Source organism: Topomyia yanbarensis, chromosome 1 (genome assembly GCF_030247195.1).
Source record: "Topomyia yanbarensis strain Yona2022 chromosome 1, ASM3024719v1, whole genome shotgun sequence".
NCBI lineage: Eukaryota > Metazoa > Arthropoda > Insecta > Diptera > Culicidae > Topomyia > Topomyia yanbarensis.
In genome coordinates this window covers 198,807,655-198,825,661 of record NC_080670.1, presented here as the reverse complement: position 1 = coordinate 198,825,661, position 18,007 = coordinate 198,807,655, and the positions used below count along the sequence as shown (strand labels likewise).

Genomic DNA, 18,007 nt, shown 5'->3' with positions numbered 1-18,007 from the left:
CAGATCCAATGTTGTTTTCCGCCAGTCGTTGATCGTGTGTCGAGGAAGAAAAATCACTTTTTTTCTGCTTACCGCGTCGCGTTGCTTGTTTTTATGTGTGTAATTTCAAAATATAACAACATCCAATACGCGATTGGTTTACAGAACGCGTTACAGACTTTTCTTTCGAAAAGGAGACAATCGCGTGAAGGACGACAACAAACCACCCATTAGGCTCTTTACGGACACAGTTAACCTCACTTTTCTTGACAGTTCGCTTGTACTGTTTACATGCAAGACGGATACAGGTGTGCACATATTTTTCTGTGTGTGAGTGCGGTTGTCATTTTTCTTTGATGAAGCCGAAAAAACAAGAGTATATGAAGAAGAAAAGCACAAACAGTTGACGTAGCGGGCCCTTCTGTTGCCATAAGTTTTGTTTCGGTACAGTCATAGTTAATTTAATCGTTTTTTTTTCGAGGTAAAAAGTGTCCACAAGTGTTCTAATCGATAGATCCGAAGTGAAGCCTGGCATTTTCTCACTTTTCATCGTGCTCCAAAGAATCGGTATGCTCGTTCGGATGTTGATGTTTACTTCAAGGGCTCCGGCCGCCATGCTTAATTTTGCAAGTATAATACTAATACACTCAAAAGTGTCAAATGTTCCCACCTTTCTCTCCATCTAGGTTTACATGGACTGTCGACTAGAGCACTCTACACGCTCGTAAAAAGTTACTCAAAAATGAGTTTAATCCCACCCATTTCCAGATAAAGTGGAACAACCCTTAAATTGAGTAATTCCGGAGTTACTCAAATTTGAGTAAGCCAGCCTGAACCAAAAACTGAGTAACTATTACTCGGTTTTTGAGTACAATATTATCTACACTAAACCCAAAAGTGCTTCACTAGTACTCAGATTTTGAGTTCAACATTGCTCAAATTTTGAGTTCAGTACAAATTTAACAAAATCAAAAATTAAGTAATTATTACGCAGACTTTGAGTTGAACATTACTCAAATTTTGGGTTCAGTAGAACTTCAACAAAACCAAAAATTGATCGATTTTTACTCATATTATGAGCAGAAGCTTACCCAATTTTTGAGTAGACAACAAAGCCAGTTGTAATTCCTCAGTTTTTGGGTAGAATATTACCCAATTTATGAGTGCAATATTTCATTAAAACCCAGTAAAGTTCAGCCGGAAATGAGCCGGAATTCCAGCTGTTTCCAGTCAGTATTCCGGCTCCAGTGACACAACCGATTCTAGTTAGAATAGGTTGTGTCACTGGAGCCGGAGTACTGACTGGAGCCAGCCGGAATTCCGGCTCATTTCTGACTGAACTTTACTGAGAAACATTCGGATTATGACTTGCAATTCTGAATGGTTTCTGTAAGAAGAAATGCAACAACCGATTCCTATTTAAATTGGTTCATGATCGATTAGGCAATCCATTAGTCGTTTGTTTGACAATTCAGCGGTGGGTTCTGTCAACAGAACTACTCCTGCGAACAGAAAAACTCGTCGGACAAACATCTTTCGTTAGTCCGCTTCGTTTGATGTTGGATCGAATCAGCGATATTGTTGGACGTCGCACCCCTGGGAGTAACGTCAGAAGAAGTAAACAAGGAATAATCAGCTGATCAGAAACGTCTCATGGATTGCCTAATTGTTGCATTTGAACTGGAACTAAACCGGTTTACATCCAGTGAAGAAATTGGCCGTCAAAATTTTGTTTTGGATACAACACAATGCAGTCTTTCTTTTCTTATGGAATATTTTTACAATAATAATTAAAGAAACTTCTGTTTATTAAATTTTATGGTTTTTAGTAAGTATTGTATAAAAAAGTTGTCCTTTTATTTGTTGTCAATACGTGCGCGGGAAACTTCAATAAAAGTTTGGACGAGTCTATTCACAGTTGTCCTCTGACTGTGCGGAATTATATTATATATGGCACATGCCAGAAAGTCCCAAAACATTCTAAAATTAGGTGGCACCTCCACTCCAAAAACTGCGTGGCATTTGAATAAAATTTCCACTGCATGAATAGAATTGTTAGTCTCGAATATAACTTTTTTCTCACAAATGACGGCATAATTTCCTCTTTTCATCGGGCTTGCTACGCACACCATGTGTAGTTTGGAATCAGTTGCGGGGGATGCCACGTATGTATCTAAGCACTCCTAATGATGATATAAAATCATTACATCTAACCTTATGTATATTATATTGCATTTACCTCAATCCAACGAATTAAAATTGAAGCCGAATGTTCTTCGCCTACAGTTGGACAGCCTACCAGCGTTCTTTTTTGTCCGCGAATTGGCATATGAGAAATTATTCTCAAGCATCCTCGAATGTGATCTGTGAATAGTTTTACAAATTTAAAATTTTATGACAGACCTTTGGGCTAAATTAAAAAAAAATATATCTCACCATCTTCTACTCTAGAGAATCTGGACGGTGAATAAGATAGACACTGAGAGAAGACATCCTCGATTTTGAGACCTTCTGTTTTGTTAGGATACAATCTCTCAAACATTTGACGAATCTAGAAAAAGTGATATGATATAAATATTCATATGTTCCGTGAATACCATAAAGTGAAATAGTAAATAATAAAAAATAAACATGTTACCACCAATCCTTCATATGAACACAGGTGTGGAAACATATCCAAGATATCATTAACGGGTTTCTTTTCTTTTAATAACAGTTTGAGGACTGGAAAGCATCGGTCCATTTCATCACAAATATGTTCTGCTACTGATGCCGATGCAAGCATTACTCGGAGCAATTGAGCCCGCTCTACAAGTTCAGTTGAAACGGACTCTTCTACAGGCATAGTTCCTCGATTATATTTATGTTTTCCTGCAGGTAGCTGTTTGATGACATTCCGGATGCGATGAAATATCATGCCAGTATGAGCACCCTTTTCCTTGCCTCCGTTGCGCCAAAAGAAAAATGACTAGCATGAAAATAATTATAATTATATTAGAGAAATTAAATAAGCATAGAATAACAAACCTCATCAGGAGCAGTTGGTGTGACTCGCGTATTACTAAGTTGTGGAAATAATTTTACGATTTGAACAGCTGCCGCATGCTGTTGATCAACAGAAGGATACCTGCGCATTTAGAGATCATTGGTTCGTTACTCCGAAAAAGACCAAAAAGATTCCGTGAAAGATTAAGTTCTAAATTTCTTAAAAAAAATCTAAATGGTAAAAGTATGAACGGTATTTGATTCGTAATTCTTTGCATGCTGGGACACATCTATTATTTTCTGAAGAAAATCGGTCAGTTTATTACTGTTTTAAAAGTCTGTAAATGTCTGGACCAGGCATACGCAGAACTTTTTTTTAATCACCGATATCATACTTTTTGATCTGCCTCTCGTTTCTTCTGCTGCAAATTTTGTGCATTGGACGTATTCGGTCTATCCACTCATTGAATATTTACTAGAAGTATATGCTAGAAAATGCATGAAAATTCTCGACAAACATATGATTACGGCCTAAAAGCCAACTGTCAAAATCCACTTTGAATGGAAATTCCGGACAAACCGTTACACGCCAATCACAGATGTTGGTAGTAAACGAAAGAGAAAAGTTTTCTCTTTCATAAACTGTTGTGAGCTGTGTTCGACTAGTAACGGTTTGTCTGGAATTTCCATTCAAAGTGGATTTTGACGGTTGGCTTTTAGGCCGTAATCATATGTTCGTCGAGAATTACAGCAAAAGAGACGGGAATGAAAGTATGCTAATTCTGCATATTTTGACATTAAAAATGTCTTACTCCACTATCTGGGGTTAGGTGTCATTCTAAAATCTAAACTATCTCCCATGTAACGAAACTATGTAAGGTTTGCACGCTTATAACTCCGATATTACTAGATGGATTTCAATCATTCATACACCAACCGATTCAGAAACACCTAACTTAAATATTGATAATAATTTAATATCTCCCCAATAAAAGTAGATTTTTGGAAATTGGTAAAATTAAAAAGTTCACGAAAAACGGGAACATTACCATTCGTGAGGCAGATTTCTCAGACACAGCCGTCAAGAGAGGGCAGCTTAGTTGCTCAATGAAACACGAAAAGTCATAAATAGAAGCAACGCATGTCCGTTTAAATCAGTTGTTGCTCTTATCCCATATGAGCAACATCGTCTCCGGGCGATGCAATAAGCGCTATCGATTTTCGGTAACGTTGGCATTTGCACACACTCGCACCTAAGTGACTGAACCATATACGGTTAGTTTATAAATAGAGGTGACGCGTACCCGTTTGAATCAGTTTTTGTTCTTATGTCGAACGGGTAAGATCATGGCTGCAGCCTCTGGGCACTACAATAAGCGGTAGACGCTATGCATTTTCGGCAGCGGTCGCCGTGTGCGGATTTGTCGGGTACCAGCATGGTGTCACAGAATGATTTGCAAAGTGGGTGGGCGGGGTGGTTTGGATTTAATTCAATACGGTGTGTGCTGCTTAAGAGTGTTGCGTTTGAAAAAAATATATTTATTTTTATGCATGCGTGTGCGTTGTAACTTGTTAATCCATGTTTACGGCGCTTTGTAGCTGCGTAGGGTAAAGAGCCAATTGGTTTTCATGTTTCATATTTCGGTTATATGTTTTTTATCAGTAAGGCATCTGACAACGTGCTTCTGTAGTTATTGCACTGCTCAGCAGCGTAGTATTTTATATAGGAGAGTACACTCAGGTTTTTTACGCGGATTTTGAAATTTACGCGGTTTTCATTAACGCGTTTTTTTGACATTGAAAATGTCTTACTGCACTATCTGGGGTAGGGTGTCATTCTAAAATCTAAAATCAAACGATGTCACGTTTTTGCGTCACTATTTTGAACGCTAATAACTTTCTTATTTATGAACGGATTTCCGTCTGGTTATCACTAAACAATTCAGAATTAACTGAAATTATGTTTTATTGCTATAGTGTTTTTGTATTTCAATAGTACACTATTGAAAAACAAGCAAAAATGAACAGATCTCGAAAACGTGAAAACTCTCATACATCAATCTATCCCCGGCAGCGCCGTCGAAAGGGAGCAGCTTAGTGATTCAAACGAACACGAAAAGTTATAAATAAATGTGCCGTGTGCCTGTTTGAATCAGTTGTTGCTCTTTTGCCAGCCAAATAACATCGTATCTATAGCGTCTCGTACGACAGATTTGAGCACCTAGCACACTACGCTTCTATGAATGACGTCATCCTCGACTATTTAAAGAATATCATTTCTCGAGCGACTTCATTCTCCCGTCGATCGTCGGGCCGTAAAGAACAGCAGTAGCAATCATGCATGTTGACAATGCACTGCGTAGAGTGCTGCATTTGATCACTGCTACCGCTGGGGGTGATCCGATGTAAAAAGCGCGCGGCTGGAAGAGTTGCCCAACCTCAGTTGAAGCCGACTAATTGTTCCATTCTGCATGTTATTGGTAAATTAAAAACCCTTTTAAGGGCTATAACAAACAATGAAGAACAAATTTGAATATTTCCAATCATTGACAGCGATAATTCAATTGCGCAGTTTATATTCGTTATTTGTTGCTTGCACACGCGCAAGCAATCTGAAATTTGCAACAATCTGTTATTTGTTTAAATTTATCCTTCCGAAACAATACAAAAATGGGCAGCTACTTAAAGTACATCTCGAGGCTGAAATTGGTGAAAACCTGCGATTTATTAAAAAATAATCTTTCGGAAACATAATCCAAAATTCTGCAATGTTTCAGAAAATTGGAGAATGTAGCAACACTGCCAACTAGCGAAAGCCGTACCAAAAAGAATCCGCAAATTTTTGTTCGTTATTCTGCATGAAGGCAGTCCTTCCATCAACAATGCGAAAGTGATAAAAGCCAATGTCACGTTTCAAACTATTAGTATTTCAAATTATCTGTTGAAGGGGAAGGTTGTTTGTTTCTTTCCAATTTTTATTATTTATCCGATGTAAGTAGCGCGTGGCTGGAAGAGACGGCAAACCGTTATTGCGGCTGACTGTTGGTTCCATTTAGCATGTTATTTTTGTAAATTAAAAGCCCTTTTCAGGGCTATAACCAACAATGAAGAACAAGTTTGAAAAATTCTTGACGATGACAACGATAACCTAATTCCGCCGTTTATATTCGTTACTTGTTGCTTGCGCGTACATTGACAATCTGAAATTTACAACAATCTGTGATTTGTTTAAAATTATCCTTCCGAAACAATACAAAAATGTACAGTTATTTAAAAGTATATTGTCATGCTGAAATTGGCGAAAATCAAGCCAAATCCAAAAGTCTACAATATTATAGAAATCGGAGGATGTGAAAAATCCGCAAATATTTTTTCGTTATTCTCGTGAAGGTAGTCCTTCCATCATCAGTGCGAAAGAGATAAAAGCCGATGTCACGTTCCAAGCTATCAGTATTTCATATTAGATTCTGAAGGGAAGGGTTGTTTCTTGTTATTTAGAAATAGTTATCTGATGTAAGTAGCGTGAGAAGGCAGACCTTGTTTTGCAGCTGACTAATTGTTCCATTCTGCATGTGATTTTTGTTAAACCAAAAGCCCTTAGTTAGTTTAGTACTTTTCATTCCATAGCACGCGTGTTTGTGGATTCCACAAATAGTCCTTTTCAGGATTCCACCAATGGACTCCAAATATAGAACCTTTCAGAGTTAATGTTAATTATACTACCGAATATATAAAGATACATATGTTAAACTTTCTTTGTTTACGAATAGTTTGAGTTATGACCAGTTAATTTTCTATCATGCTTGAAAACATTTAATTTGATAGCAGGTATTTAAAGATAGATGTAAGGTTTTGTTTGTGAGCATCATTAATTGATGTTCCTATTTCATGGATTTGAATAAAACTTTTTTAAAACTTGAATTTATCACACTATAGGTTATCGATTTTAATTTAAAAATTCAACAATTATCTCTAGTGAAGAATAGCATGCCTGTGTGTAGTTCTAAAACAGTCTATGGCATTAAGGGGTTTTAATTTGGCCACGGATAATATTGATTGCTTATAAAACTGGCTACATTTTTAATGTCATCGTGGTCGTGTCTTGTACACAACCCTTAAATTTTTTGTTTCTCAGTGCAGCAAATCTGTCCACAGTCTGTAAATCTGGCATCGCTGTTGCTCGATTCAACGACATTGCGGCTTAGTTAGACCCTTTGGTCGATTTACGATTGAACTGTATATGTAAACAAATAAACACGCTCGCTATAAACAGAAATTGTATACCTTTAAATTCTGTTGGTTTAAATGTTTAAGTTCGACGAGAACATTTCAAATGGGCCGATAAACAAAACGTAAACAATTCCGGTTAATACTTACTTCAAATGGACACTAACAAAGCTTTATACATACCTTAAATAAGACGATTCTCAAACCTGGCTGTTGGGGAAATAATGGATTATCGAAAAGGCACATAAGCAAAATAACTTGTTTTGCTTATGTTCCCTTTCACTTCCCCTCAAAAATTAACGGCTCATAAACACCAAACAACAAAACGGAAAAAATTGTTTATGGGCCCTTTTCTTAATGAAAAAGACTATACTTGAAAAGGGAACAAAAACATCGCAACACCAAGAAAGGGATCAAAATAAACGTCACATAATCATTTGCTGTAAACAAAAGGGCTCACCCGCACGCACTATAAGCAAACGTCTCGCCGAAAAGGGATTATGGGAGAGGGCACAAAACCAGTGCGATGTTTCAAAAGGGACCAAAACATTTATCTACAAAAAACGTTCAAAATACAATTGTTTTAATAAATCTGTTATATTATTCGGAAAAAATGGTTAATTTAACACGGCATTGAGTTGTTTGGTACTTAAATCAAGCTCCTGTTCATAAATGGGAATATAAAGTACGAGGTAATTTTTCAGACGCCATTTTCTCAACATGAGCATATTGTATATAATGCCTTATGAAATGTTGACGTCGAGTTATTATAATTCGTCGTCGTCGGTCGTCTTTATAATTTTGTGCCGGAACATGACGAATTACGCTTTCTAAGTACCACCGTCAAAGACGCATGTACGTTCTTATGCCGAAGTTTATAAATCGAACCAGATTGAAGATGTGTAAAGAATGGTCAATATTGAAATCAGGATGCGAAGAACTGATAACTATGTGGTTTCCTCTAGCAGTTTGTACTGTGTTTCATACATTTCTTTATATTTATAATCAGAAGTGAAGTTGTTTGGCCGTGCTTCATTACTATGCATACTTCATAGTTTCATAGGCTCAATGAAGTAATAATGCATGATACTGATTGACTACGATGTTTTTTGAAATAGAAGCTTCACAACGAAAGGCATTGCTTTTCTCTGCTCATAGACAGTGTTAGATCACCTGCATATTTGCTCGAAGGACTACTAAGGGCCGATTTCTTCATTCTCGCCTAACGTCTTAACCAGGTTTAAACGTACTGGTGAACCCGGTTTAAAATTTAAGCGAGGATAAAGAAATTGGCCGTAAGCCCTATAAATATGTATAGGCATTGCGCATTTCGCCGCAAGGTTGCTCTAGCGGAGAGACTCGTGCGGTTCAATGTAAACAATTCATTCTATCACACTTTAAGGAGTGTTCATAGTTTGATGCACTAGTAGAGTAACAAATAAAACTTTCTACTTGCCTTTGACCGTCCATTATTTGAGTCTCCATTTGCTTGCATGCGACTCGTGTAAGATGATTTAAACCGTCCTTATCTGGTACGATCCCTTGATCCAAAATTGGATACAAAATTTTCATTCGGAATTTTGCGTCATCTTCGAATGTCGAACGGTTAATCTGAAAACGTTAAATATGTATAGTACGACAAGCGCTTACAGTAATTATAGTAGAAAGTTTACCAAATTTTGAACATTAGTGGAAGTCTCATCAATTTTATCTTTGGTCGGATTAGCTTCAGAACTATAGTTTTTTATTATGTTAAGAATTGTTAGACGGGATCCTTTTTCGATTATCCCCATTTCAACTAGGTCGGCATCGTTGAGCAGAACTAGGTTCTGATCGTTTATTTTTTGGGCTGAAAAGAGCGAATAAGTATATATAAAGGTTTAAAGTGACATCTCAAGTTGTTTGCACTACCTTCTTGATTGTTGTTTATTTTATTATAAATTTATTTCCAAGTTTATTTCCCTACTAACTATCTACATATTTCAAACTTATATAGTAGTTTTCTTCTGAATCTCCGTATATACTCCATAAGTTGTATGTTTTTTTCGTTTGCAAGTTCTTGTGTGATATGCGAATAACTTGACTGTCAGTTTTGAGTTTGTAACTGTTGTATTGTAAACAATATTCGCATTCGAGATGCTGTATTAGGCAAACAATTTGATTATCCGATTGCAATATATCTATTATCAAACCATAGGACATTTCGTTGCATACTTGGTATTTCGCTATCAGTCCCGGCCGAAAGCTTGTGTTATTTATTTTCATATGGTTTATATATTTGATTGAATCTGGTAGATCCCGGATCAGGAGTAAATTACTTAGAGATTTTTTGTGTATGTGCTTTGACGAAACGATATCTACCGTACCAATTTCGTATGAATGGTCAAGAATAGTGGTTATCTGTGCTAGATTCAGGCGCTTAGCAAAGCTGTTTGTTAAATTGATGAAATTGTTGCATGTCTTCGCTTGGGATTTCGACTCCTTGAATTTCGCTTCGAAGCGTAAGCAACTATGATTAACAACTGGCCCATCCTGACGAATTATGTAGGGATAATGAGAGATGTGATGGAATTTATTGGTAGGGTTGATGGCAGGGAAGCAGGATTTGAACAACTTGTAAAAACATTCGATTTCGTTTTCCAGATCGTTAATCTGATTCAATGTTAGCTTATTGGAGAAACTATAATAAGTTATTTTCATGAGAGCTCTAAGCAATGATGATAAATTTGAATTAAATCCGAGAATCTGGTTGAACATAAAAGGGAATGCTCGAAGGAGAAGCCAACATTGCGAAGCTGACTGAGGAATAGCATGTCCACGTGCTTTTAACTTCTCGCAAGTAAAATTAGCGGTAGGTTTATCAGCCGATTCAGTTATACCGTATTCGTAATGCTGTATAATTTGGTTGACTTGACTAATCGTTATCACTTTATGGATATTTACAGCTTCGTTCAAAACACATTTGATTACGACCATGACGACGCCTTCCAAAAGATCATGCATTGGATCAAACGTGTTATTTTCCGCTATGTTGAAATATTTAACTTCATTCAGTGCTGATTTTCGAATGATTCCGCATTGTGAAGGTGTTTTAGTTCCGCTTTGAAGAGCATTTAAATCACCTTGTATGCTTTCTTCAGTGCGATGAGGGAAGGTATCACCAATGTTTCCACAATGAAGTGCAGTACGCGTCGCATAGCACATTCTACAGAATAGACTTGATTGGGGCCCCATTAACTCGAAAATTTCATGAATTGCCAGCGTGTCCCCCAAAACATGCACTAGAACTGCCCTCATCGTAAACTTTTCACTCCCATATTGTACTACAACACCATCATCTGATTCAAGCTCACGCAAATCTTGAATCAGCGGTTTCATAACGTTATTGTAGCCATATTTTTTTACATCTCTTGAGCGAACTGTAAGCGTTAGATATATCCTGTTGGAGGATGAATTAATTGCGGGGTGGAGATTCTCAATTTTAACACTGAAATTGTTAAATTTTTTTTTTTGATTTGCGTGATCCCAAAGGGTTCAGATATTCGACATCGTCCAGATGAAGCGAGAGTCGTAATGCATCGGGAAACCGTGTCAGGAACGGGTGCGTTTTGAAACGTTGACCATCTTTGAAACCGCACAAGATATCGTCATTCACTGCTTCTTCTGCTATCATCTTGCGAGCTCCGGGATTCTTCATAACCAGTGCTAAAATGCTGGTTAGTGGAATATAGTGAGCAACGTCTTTCACTATTTGTACATCTTTTCTTTTGCCTAGTTTGGTAATCGCAGGGACAGTTTTAGTGATTCTAGTTCTTCCCAAGACTTCTTCCCTAGGGTTTGGCACAGCACAACCCGCAACTCCAGACAAATATGCTAGGTTGTCTTTTGGAGAAGCTACGTCTGCAAAAATTCCATCCAAAGATGCGTCGTTTATAAATTTCAAAGCGTCGGTATCGTTTAATGGGATCGACTTCGATTTCAAAAATTCTCTGAATAGATTCAACATGTAACACTCGTAATCTTCTATAAGATTCGAGGTAACCTGTAAGAACTTTTTGATTTTTGTCTCGGGAAGAGATACATCTTTTCGCAAATCTGTGGCGAATTTACTAATTTTCTTAGTAATTTCATCCAACGACGGCGCCGTTTTAAAGAATATGGTATTCGTTATTCTCAACAGATAATCATCATCTACGAGCATATTTTCCGGATGATTATTTTGAATTTGTTCAACAGCGTCATGGTCGTATGAAATATTTGTAGAATTTTCTGTAATTAGTGGATGAACACTCTCTATGTGCCGTTTCAAGCTCTTAAACCTCTGGTACAGTGAACCACATTCTGAACAAAGGAAAGGTTGAGCGGCTGCTTTGCTGGTGTTCAAATTGTGTACCAACCGGAAGTGTTCCTTCAATTCATCCACGTGTCCAGGAATCATCTTCCCACAATTTGGCACATGGCATGAGAAACCTGAAACCTTACACTTTTTTTCCAGTATATATATATATATATATATATATATATATATATATATATATATATATATATATATATATATATATATATATATATATATATATATATATATATATATATATATATATATATATATATATATATATATATATATATATATATATATATATATATATATATATATATATATATATATATATATATATATATATATATATATATATATATATATATATATATATATATATTACTATTGAATATTACCTCGCAACTTCATTACAGTTTCAGCATCCACCTCTTCCGAAATCTTCTGCATGCTGGTTGTTCAAATCCACTCTTTCAATTAAAATGTATTTTACACACTACAACTCTAGCTTCAACTATTATAAATATTTGAACAAATTTTTATTTGTGAAAAAGTGATGAGCGATAACTAAACGAGCGTGTACCTACTAATGGAAAATGGCGGATGACGCTTGGAATTTTTAACTTGGCGAGAAACGGCTTTTCCGTTTGGTAACTCCAAAACGGTTTCTTGTGTAATACCCAAAAATAGAGTCAGAGTTACTCAGAGATATTATACATGACAACTCAATTTTTGACGTTTACGAACATCATTCAAAACTGAGTTAAAAGTACTCAGAATCTGAGTAACTTTTTACGAGCGTGTAGCTAGAAACGCGTTTGACGTATCCAAACGAGCAGGAATCTGACGTATTTCTATTGTGAATACGTCAAATTTCATGTTCGTTTGGATACGTCATGGCCTCTTGGCCACACTCTAACTACTAACTCTAACCAACTCTACTGTGGACGACTAGATTCGCTCGAAGAAAATCGCAAAGAATCCGTGTCAAAAAAAATGCGGACGAACATGGTCAGGCGATTTAAAAAGTTTGACGTTTGACTCAACTCGCCTGTGCTAATTGCCCCTCGGAACAAATGCATGACGTTCGTTGGACCAATTTGAACAACGTCCAAATAACCGTTCAACAAACGTCCATCGTTGGACTCGTGTTGAACGATTTTGAAACAATTTTTTGTACGTCTCAGTGGGAATTTCAATACTTAGACAAATTTTCTGGCGTCTGAAATGGACTTGGTTGTTTTTCGCGTTTTTCAAACATGGCGGTTCATGTTTGGTTTAAGCTTACAATTGTTTTTTGAACAATTGGTGTGTTTTCACTTGTACGTTGTTTGTCTAGTGCACTTCATTTAGCCAACGAATGTGGAAAATTGTGGAATAGTGTGTATGTATACCCAGTAAATGAAAAGGCGGCTTGGCGGGTTAAACTATATGCTGGCGATCGGTAGGCTATTGAAACCTTGTTCTAGGCTACCCGCCGTAACTTGCCGTTTACTGTAAAAGTAGTGTGGGTAGTAGAACAAGATCTGTGACTTAAAGTCTTAATGATCGTCAGATTGTGATAAGTTTTGAAGTGCAATACCGATTTCACCATTGATTCTTTCTATAATTTGGTGGTGATTACCTAGTATACTGGTAAGTATATGTGAGTAGATAATGAATCCGAAAATAAGCATTATTTTTAATTTTCATATTAGGTAATTAAGGGCGATTAAATGGCGCGTTCTGTGGGTGACTTAAGGGCGGGTAGGGCGGCAAAAAATGACGGCGGCTAATCGCCAAAATGTTGCATTTGAAATAGCCCCCTAATTGCCAGCAATTTGGTGGTTAAACTTTTTCCATAATCGTTTTATTCAATATCATAGTCTGGACAAATGCACGCACCTGTGGTTGAAAAACGCGACATAAATTTGCGCGTGTTCAAGTATGCACCAAATCACGTTTACCGAAGGTGAAAATGGCATTAACGCAGAAGTATGATAACGAAGTTGTTGAACATCCTAGCAGGCGTCGCCTTTTGCGCCCCTCCCCATCTTCATCATCAGCTGTGCGCTGTCAGATTTAATTTTTCCTACACGAATCGTGCCGCATTAACCCTAGCACAAGCGTTCCGTTATGTTTTCACTTTTGAACCGTAAAATAAATGTGACTTCTCATGTTCCGGCCGGTTTTTTTGCTTTCTCTCGATTTTCTCCAAGAAGCTGAACGGAACTGATGGCGAGGAATATCATATGTGACGAGACATGAAGGATACGTGTTCTGCCGGTCGCGTCCCCGCAGGGGTGATTTTCTCTTGACTGGGGATGCTGGCTGAGTATAGCTGACGACGCTAGCTGATGGCCTAGACGACGACGACGTCTAGCATTAGATGGGATGAGAAATGAGACCGCTTCACACAAAACTCTGACGGATGGTTTGGTAATTTGATAGGACTTGGTCGGGCGTGTTTCGTTGTCGTCGTCGTCGTCGTTTTTATCAAGTTAAGAAGCGCCACGCAGATAATCGTTCCGTTGGGACTTGATTAGAATTGTTTTTGCTATCTATCTCTGTCTGTTTATTTTTACCGCCGCGGTCATGAACTGCTTCAAAAGGTCGACGATTTTGGACTTTTGATGGAATCATAAAAATAGTCATATAAAGAAATGGATACTCGTGACTGTCGGATGTGGATTTACGTTGTAATGATATCCGGGGTTAGGGAGAGTTATGTGGAAGGCTGCTTTCTGATATTGTATTGATTCGGCGTAAATTTTTAGTATCCTTTCAATGCAGTTTTTGAAAGATATGTTGGCTGTTTTATAGATCGATATTTTTGTTCGCTATTCAGTAGCTTTAAATGTTTATGTTATAAATATGATGTGGTGTCTGTTTCTCTTATTTAAGAAAATATTTGTTTATATCCATAGACGTACCCTTTTTTGCCATGGAGATGGAAGGTGATAGCTATACTGCACAACCATCGACCTGCTTCAAGCACGTTCATCCACACAGATTTTTTTCATATTTTTCACTGTCTACTTCGTGATTTTACACTCTGTTTTCATACTCCAGCTTTGGTATGATATCATAATTAACAAGCTACGAACCGTTTGTTAATATTACTGTTAAAGTTTTTGAAAGGAAGCACCCCGATGCGAACCTGTATGCTCAAACAAAAATCAACGACCTGACCGGGTTAAAAAAAAAATCATTCCTAGCACTTTACTAATTAACGTTCCGATCCAGTAAAAAGTTTATCGCAAAACAACTCGATGTACATATGTATTCCCGAACGAAAACGTACAAATGAGTAGACTATCTATCTGTAGCATTTTCATTCGCTCTCGGCTCGTTCCAGCCCCCGCCCCCTTCTGTCCGGAGCTGGACAGGAAATGATAAGGAACCGAACGGTGTGGGAGCTCCAGCTTCGACAACTTACGTTTGCGTGGGCAAGTTTTGAGATACTTCCCGTCGGTCGGAGGAATGAGAAAAAGTGTAATATTTCATAGGATAATTAGTTTTACTTTGGAAACTTGGGGCCATCTTTCATCTACCGGATTGCCAGTGAAGGACTCAGATTGGCTGCTGGTGTCGAAAGTTAGGTTTTTTATCCTAATGATAAATTATTTCAATTGGTATTTATAAGTCGGGAAAACTGTTTTATTCTTTCATATCGAACTAATTCGTATTGAGTTTTAGGCTAAATCTTTTTCGATTTTTTGCCCGAGTTCGTTTTCAAGGAATTATGAGCAAAGGCGCATATTTCTTGGAAGCGAAAATCTTAGATAACTGATCAAATGTAAGTGATAGAAAAAAATACCATTAACAAATATGTGTATGTCGGACAAAATTTTGGACCATTTTAAACTTCTAGAAAATTTCCAGAAGTTGATTTAAGGCAAATTGCAGTGGGCCGTGATTCTGACACTGGATGTACAGTTGAGATGTGGAGATTTCATGATCGTGTGGGAACGAGCGTTTATATGCTCGCGCTTGAGACACGCTTTGATAAATTTATAAGTGCTAAAATGTTCGATTGATCTCCAGGACGTTTTCATGTTTGCGAGATCGTGGCGTAGATGATCGCGAAGGGCTCGAGCGTTTATACGTTGAAATGTTTAATCGTGTGCTCCAAATCTCAATACAATATCGCATTTTTTTGGTCAAAAATATATTATATTTTAAACTAACGAATGTAAAAATTTAATATTCCCATTCAGCACAACGCGACTTATTAACGCTTGATTTTTCACGCTACCAGACTGTCAATATTTTTCAAATACAGATCTATTATTCAAAGATAACCCGTTCAAATCAAACCCTCAAGCAAGTCTCTTATTTAAGCGTACTAATAAACAAAATTAAAATAAAATTCTGTGCACGAAAAGCATTGAAAAATATCTGCAAAGGACCTGCAATCCATGAGAAAATATGCACATCTGGCAAATCAAACGCATACCCCCACATTCAGGTACACTCTTTTTTATTGGTTGCACATTTGCTAGCATTGCTTAATTGCCGCCATTGGAAAGTAATTCATTACTACTTTGAATGAGTTTTCCGTAGTGCGTTGCCTATGATGAAAAGATTTTTTTCATATCTCGCCCACCATTTGCTTTTTTGTTACGATTTGAGTTTCGCATTGGACACACCACCACCATCATCATCATCATTTGCTGGAGTAATAATAATAAAGTAGCAGGCGGGAAAGCTGGAATGTCCCACACACGTATATTCTCACGTGCCGTTTAATACTAAATGGGTTTCTGTAGAAACGTGGTGTAGGCGAAAGCAACTTTTCACCACGTTCAGGTACACTGAGAAAAATCCAAACGTTAATTCTATTTGCTTCAAACCGCTTAAAATTCATATGAAGAAGAAATGCTATTGTTATCATGCGCACACATACCTTCTATGTGTCAACTGTATAAACTATGTATGCACACACGTAAGTTATATGTGCATATTGTTATAGAATGGGGTTTTATGTGCCTAATAGTTATGGAATGTGAATGTAAGATTAATATTTCTTGTAAATACACACATTAGGTTTATGTGCCAGCAAATAGTGTCTATATGCCTCCGTTAATTGCAAAAATCTATGTGTGAAATCAATAGGCATAACGTTTACTTTTTTCTGAGTGTAGAGGGGGACGGCCATGTTGGTTTGTCCATTTAACAAAACAAAAACTGATGGAAAATTTTACATCAAGTAGAACTGGTCTTGTATAAACATTCCTAATTCCTTACCCAGTATCAATTTCAAACTAATTTGATCCGTAATCTCATCTGACTTCAGTGGTTTCAATCAATTCCAAAACACTCAACCCCTTCCTTTCCAACCCTTGTTTCAGAAGATTTTCAATTTACTCACGATAAAACCGAATCACATTATCAGTGCCGTCGCAAGGAAAGAGAACCTAAATAGCACAAAGCGTAAGACAAAATGGTATATACGAGGGTATATACGTGTAGTTTACTTTCCCATCCTTTCCCAGCTCGAACTACAGCCTGCTTGGATGCCGGCTAGCAAAAAGCAGATCCCCGCATTTTCCAATTTTCCCACAGCGTGCCATGCATTATTCATACGGTGCAATAAAATATAAATCGAAGTGAAGCTGCAGCAGCTCGACTATCGATGGGTCAAGGACTGCCCTGTCCCACCCTGCGAGGGGGTGTATTATCCTGAACCCTTCTTTCGCAACCCCCCGTACATAAAACCACTTTAGCCAATCGGTCTGGGAATGTTGGAACAGAAGTGATGAATACCGATACAGACAGTGATTTATACTCCTTCGTCTTCTTCGCATTCCTGAAAGAGAAATAGAGGGTTGCCAAACAATCGACGAGTGAACAAAGAACCCAGTTAAACCTTTTTTGGGGTTGCTGTTTTTTTTCTGTCCAACCCCTTCGCAGTCACCCCACGCGCGGGTGCCAATTAAGGTGTTCCACTTCCATGATGTTCTTTCTCATAATCCCTACCTTTGTTGTAATAGAGCGGGAGTTTTCGCACGAAAAACGATGCAAAATTGATGACTAATTTTCACCTTCACCGCGAACGAGTTTCAAGCTGATGAGCGGAAGGTGTTCAGAATTTATGAACGGTGGCGTGTAATTCTGTTCGTCATTGTCGCCAATCAAAAGTTTGTCTCAGCGGGAGGTGAGAATCCTGTGCCACGTCATCATTATCGAGTGGATTTTCATTCTCATGTTCAACTGCTGGGTGGGTTCATCTCCGATCGGTGACCTCTCACCCACTCGCTAGAACAGAGCTAGGCTAGAACATCAGCAGATAGTAAAATTCGTTTAATCTCGCGGGTTTTGGTAAGTCCTAATCAGAAAAAAGCTCTAGAAAGAGAATTGCGGAGAGAAAAACAGCATTACTGGCAACTGTAACCCGTCCGGTAATTTAGCACTGGGTGGAAATATACCATTTATTGGGTATACACTCCGCAGAGTGTATTGTTTACATAAAATTAGACTCACCGCTGTTCA

At 37.6% G+C, this 18,007-nt stretch overlaps 2 protein-coding genes across 6 annotated transcripts in view; both read right to left on the bottom strand.

Annotated features, from left to right (window-relative positions):
• LOC131687346 (octopamine receptor Oamb) overlaps positions 1-18,007 on the bottom strand; it is a 356,370-nt gene that overhangs the window by 229,759 nt on the left and 108,604 nt on the right. The gene's annotated exons all lie outside the window — the stretch shown is intronic.
• LOC131687408 (uncharacterized) lies at positions 2,021-3,610 on the bottom strand. The gene is made up of 4 exons (XM_058971492.1): positions 3,007-3,610; positions 2,618-2,947; positions 2,416-2,530; positions 2,021-2,343 (listed from the first exon to the last, which is right to left on the bottom strand). The coding sequence occupies exons 1-4, from the start codon at positions 3,112-3,114 to the stop codon at positions 2,204-2,206; spliced, it is 693 nt and encodes a 230-aa protein (XP_058827475.1). The 5' UTR covers positions 3,115-3,610; the 3' UTR covers positions 2,021-2,203.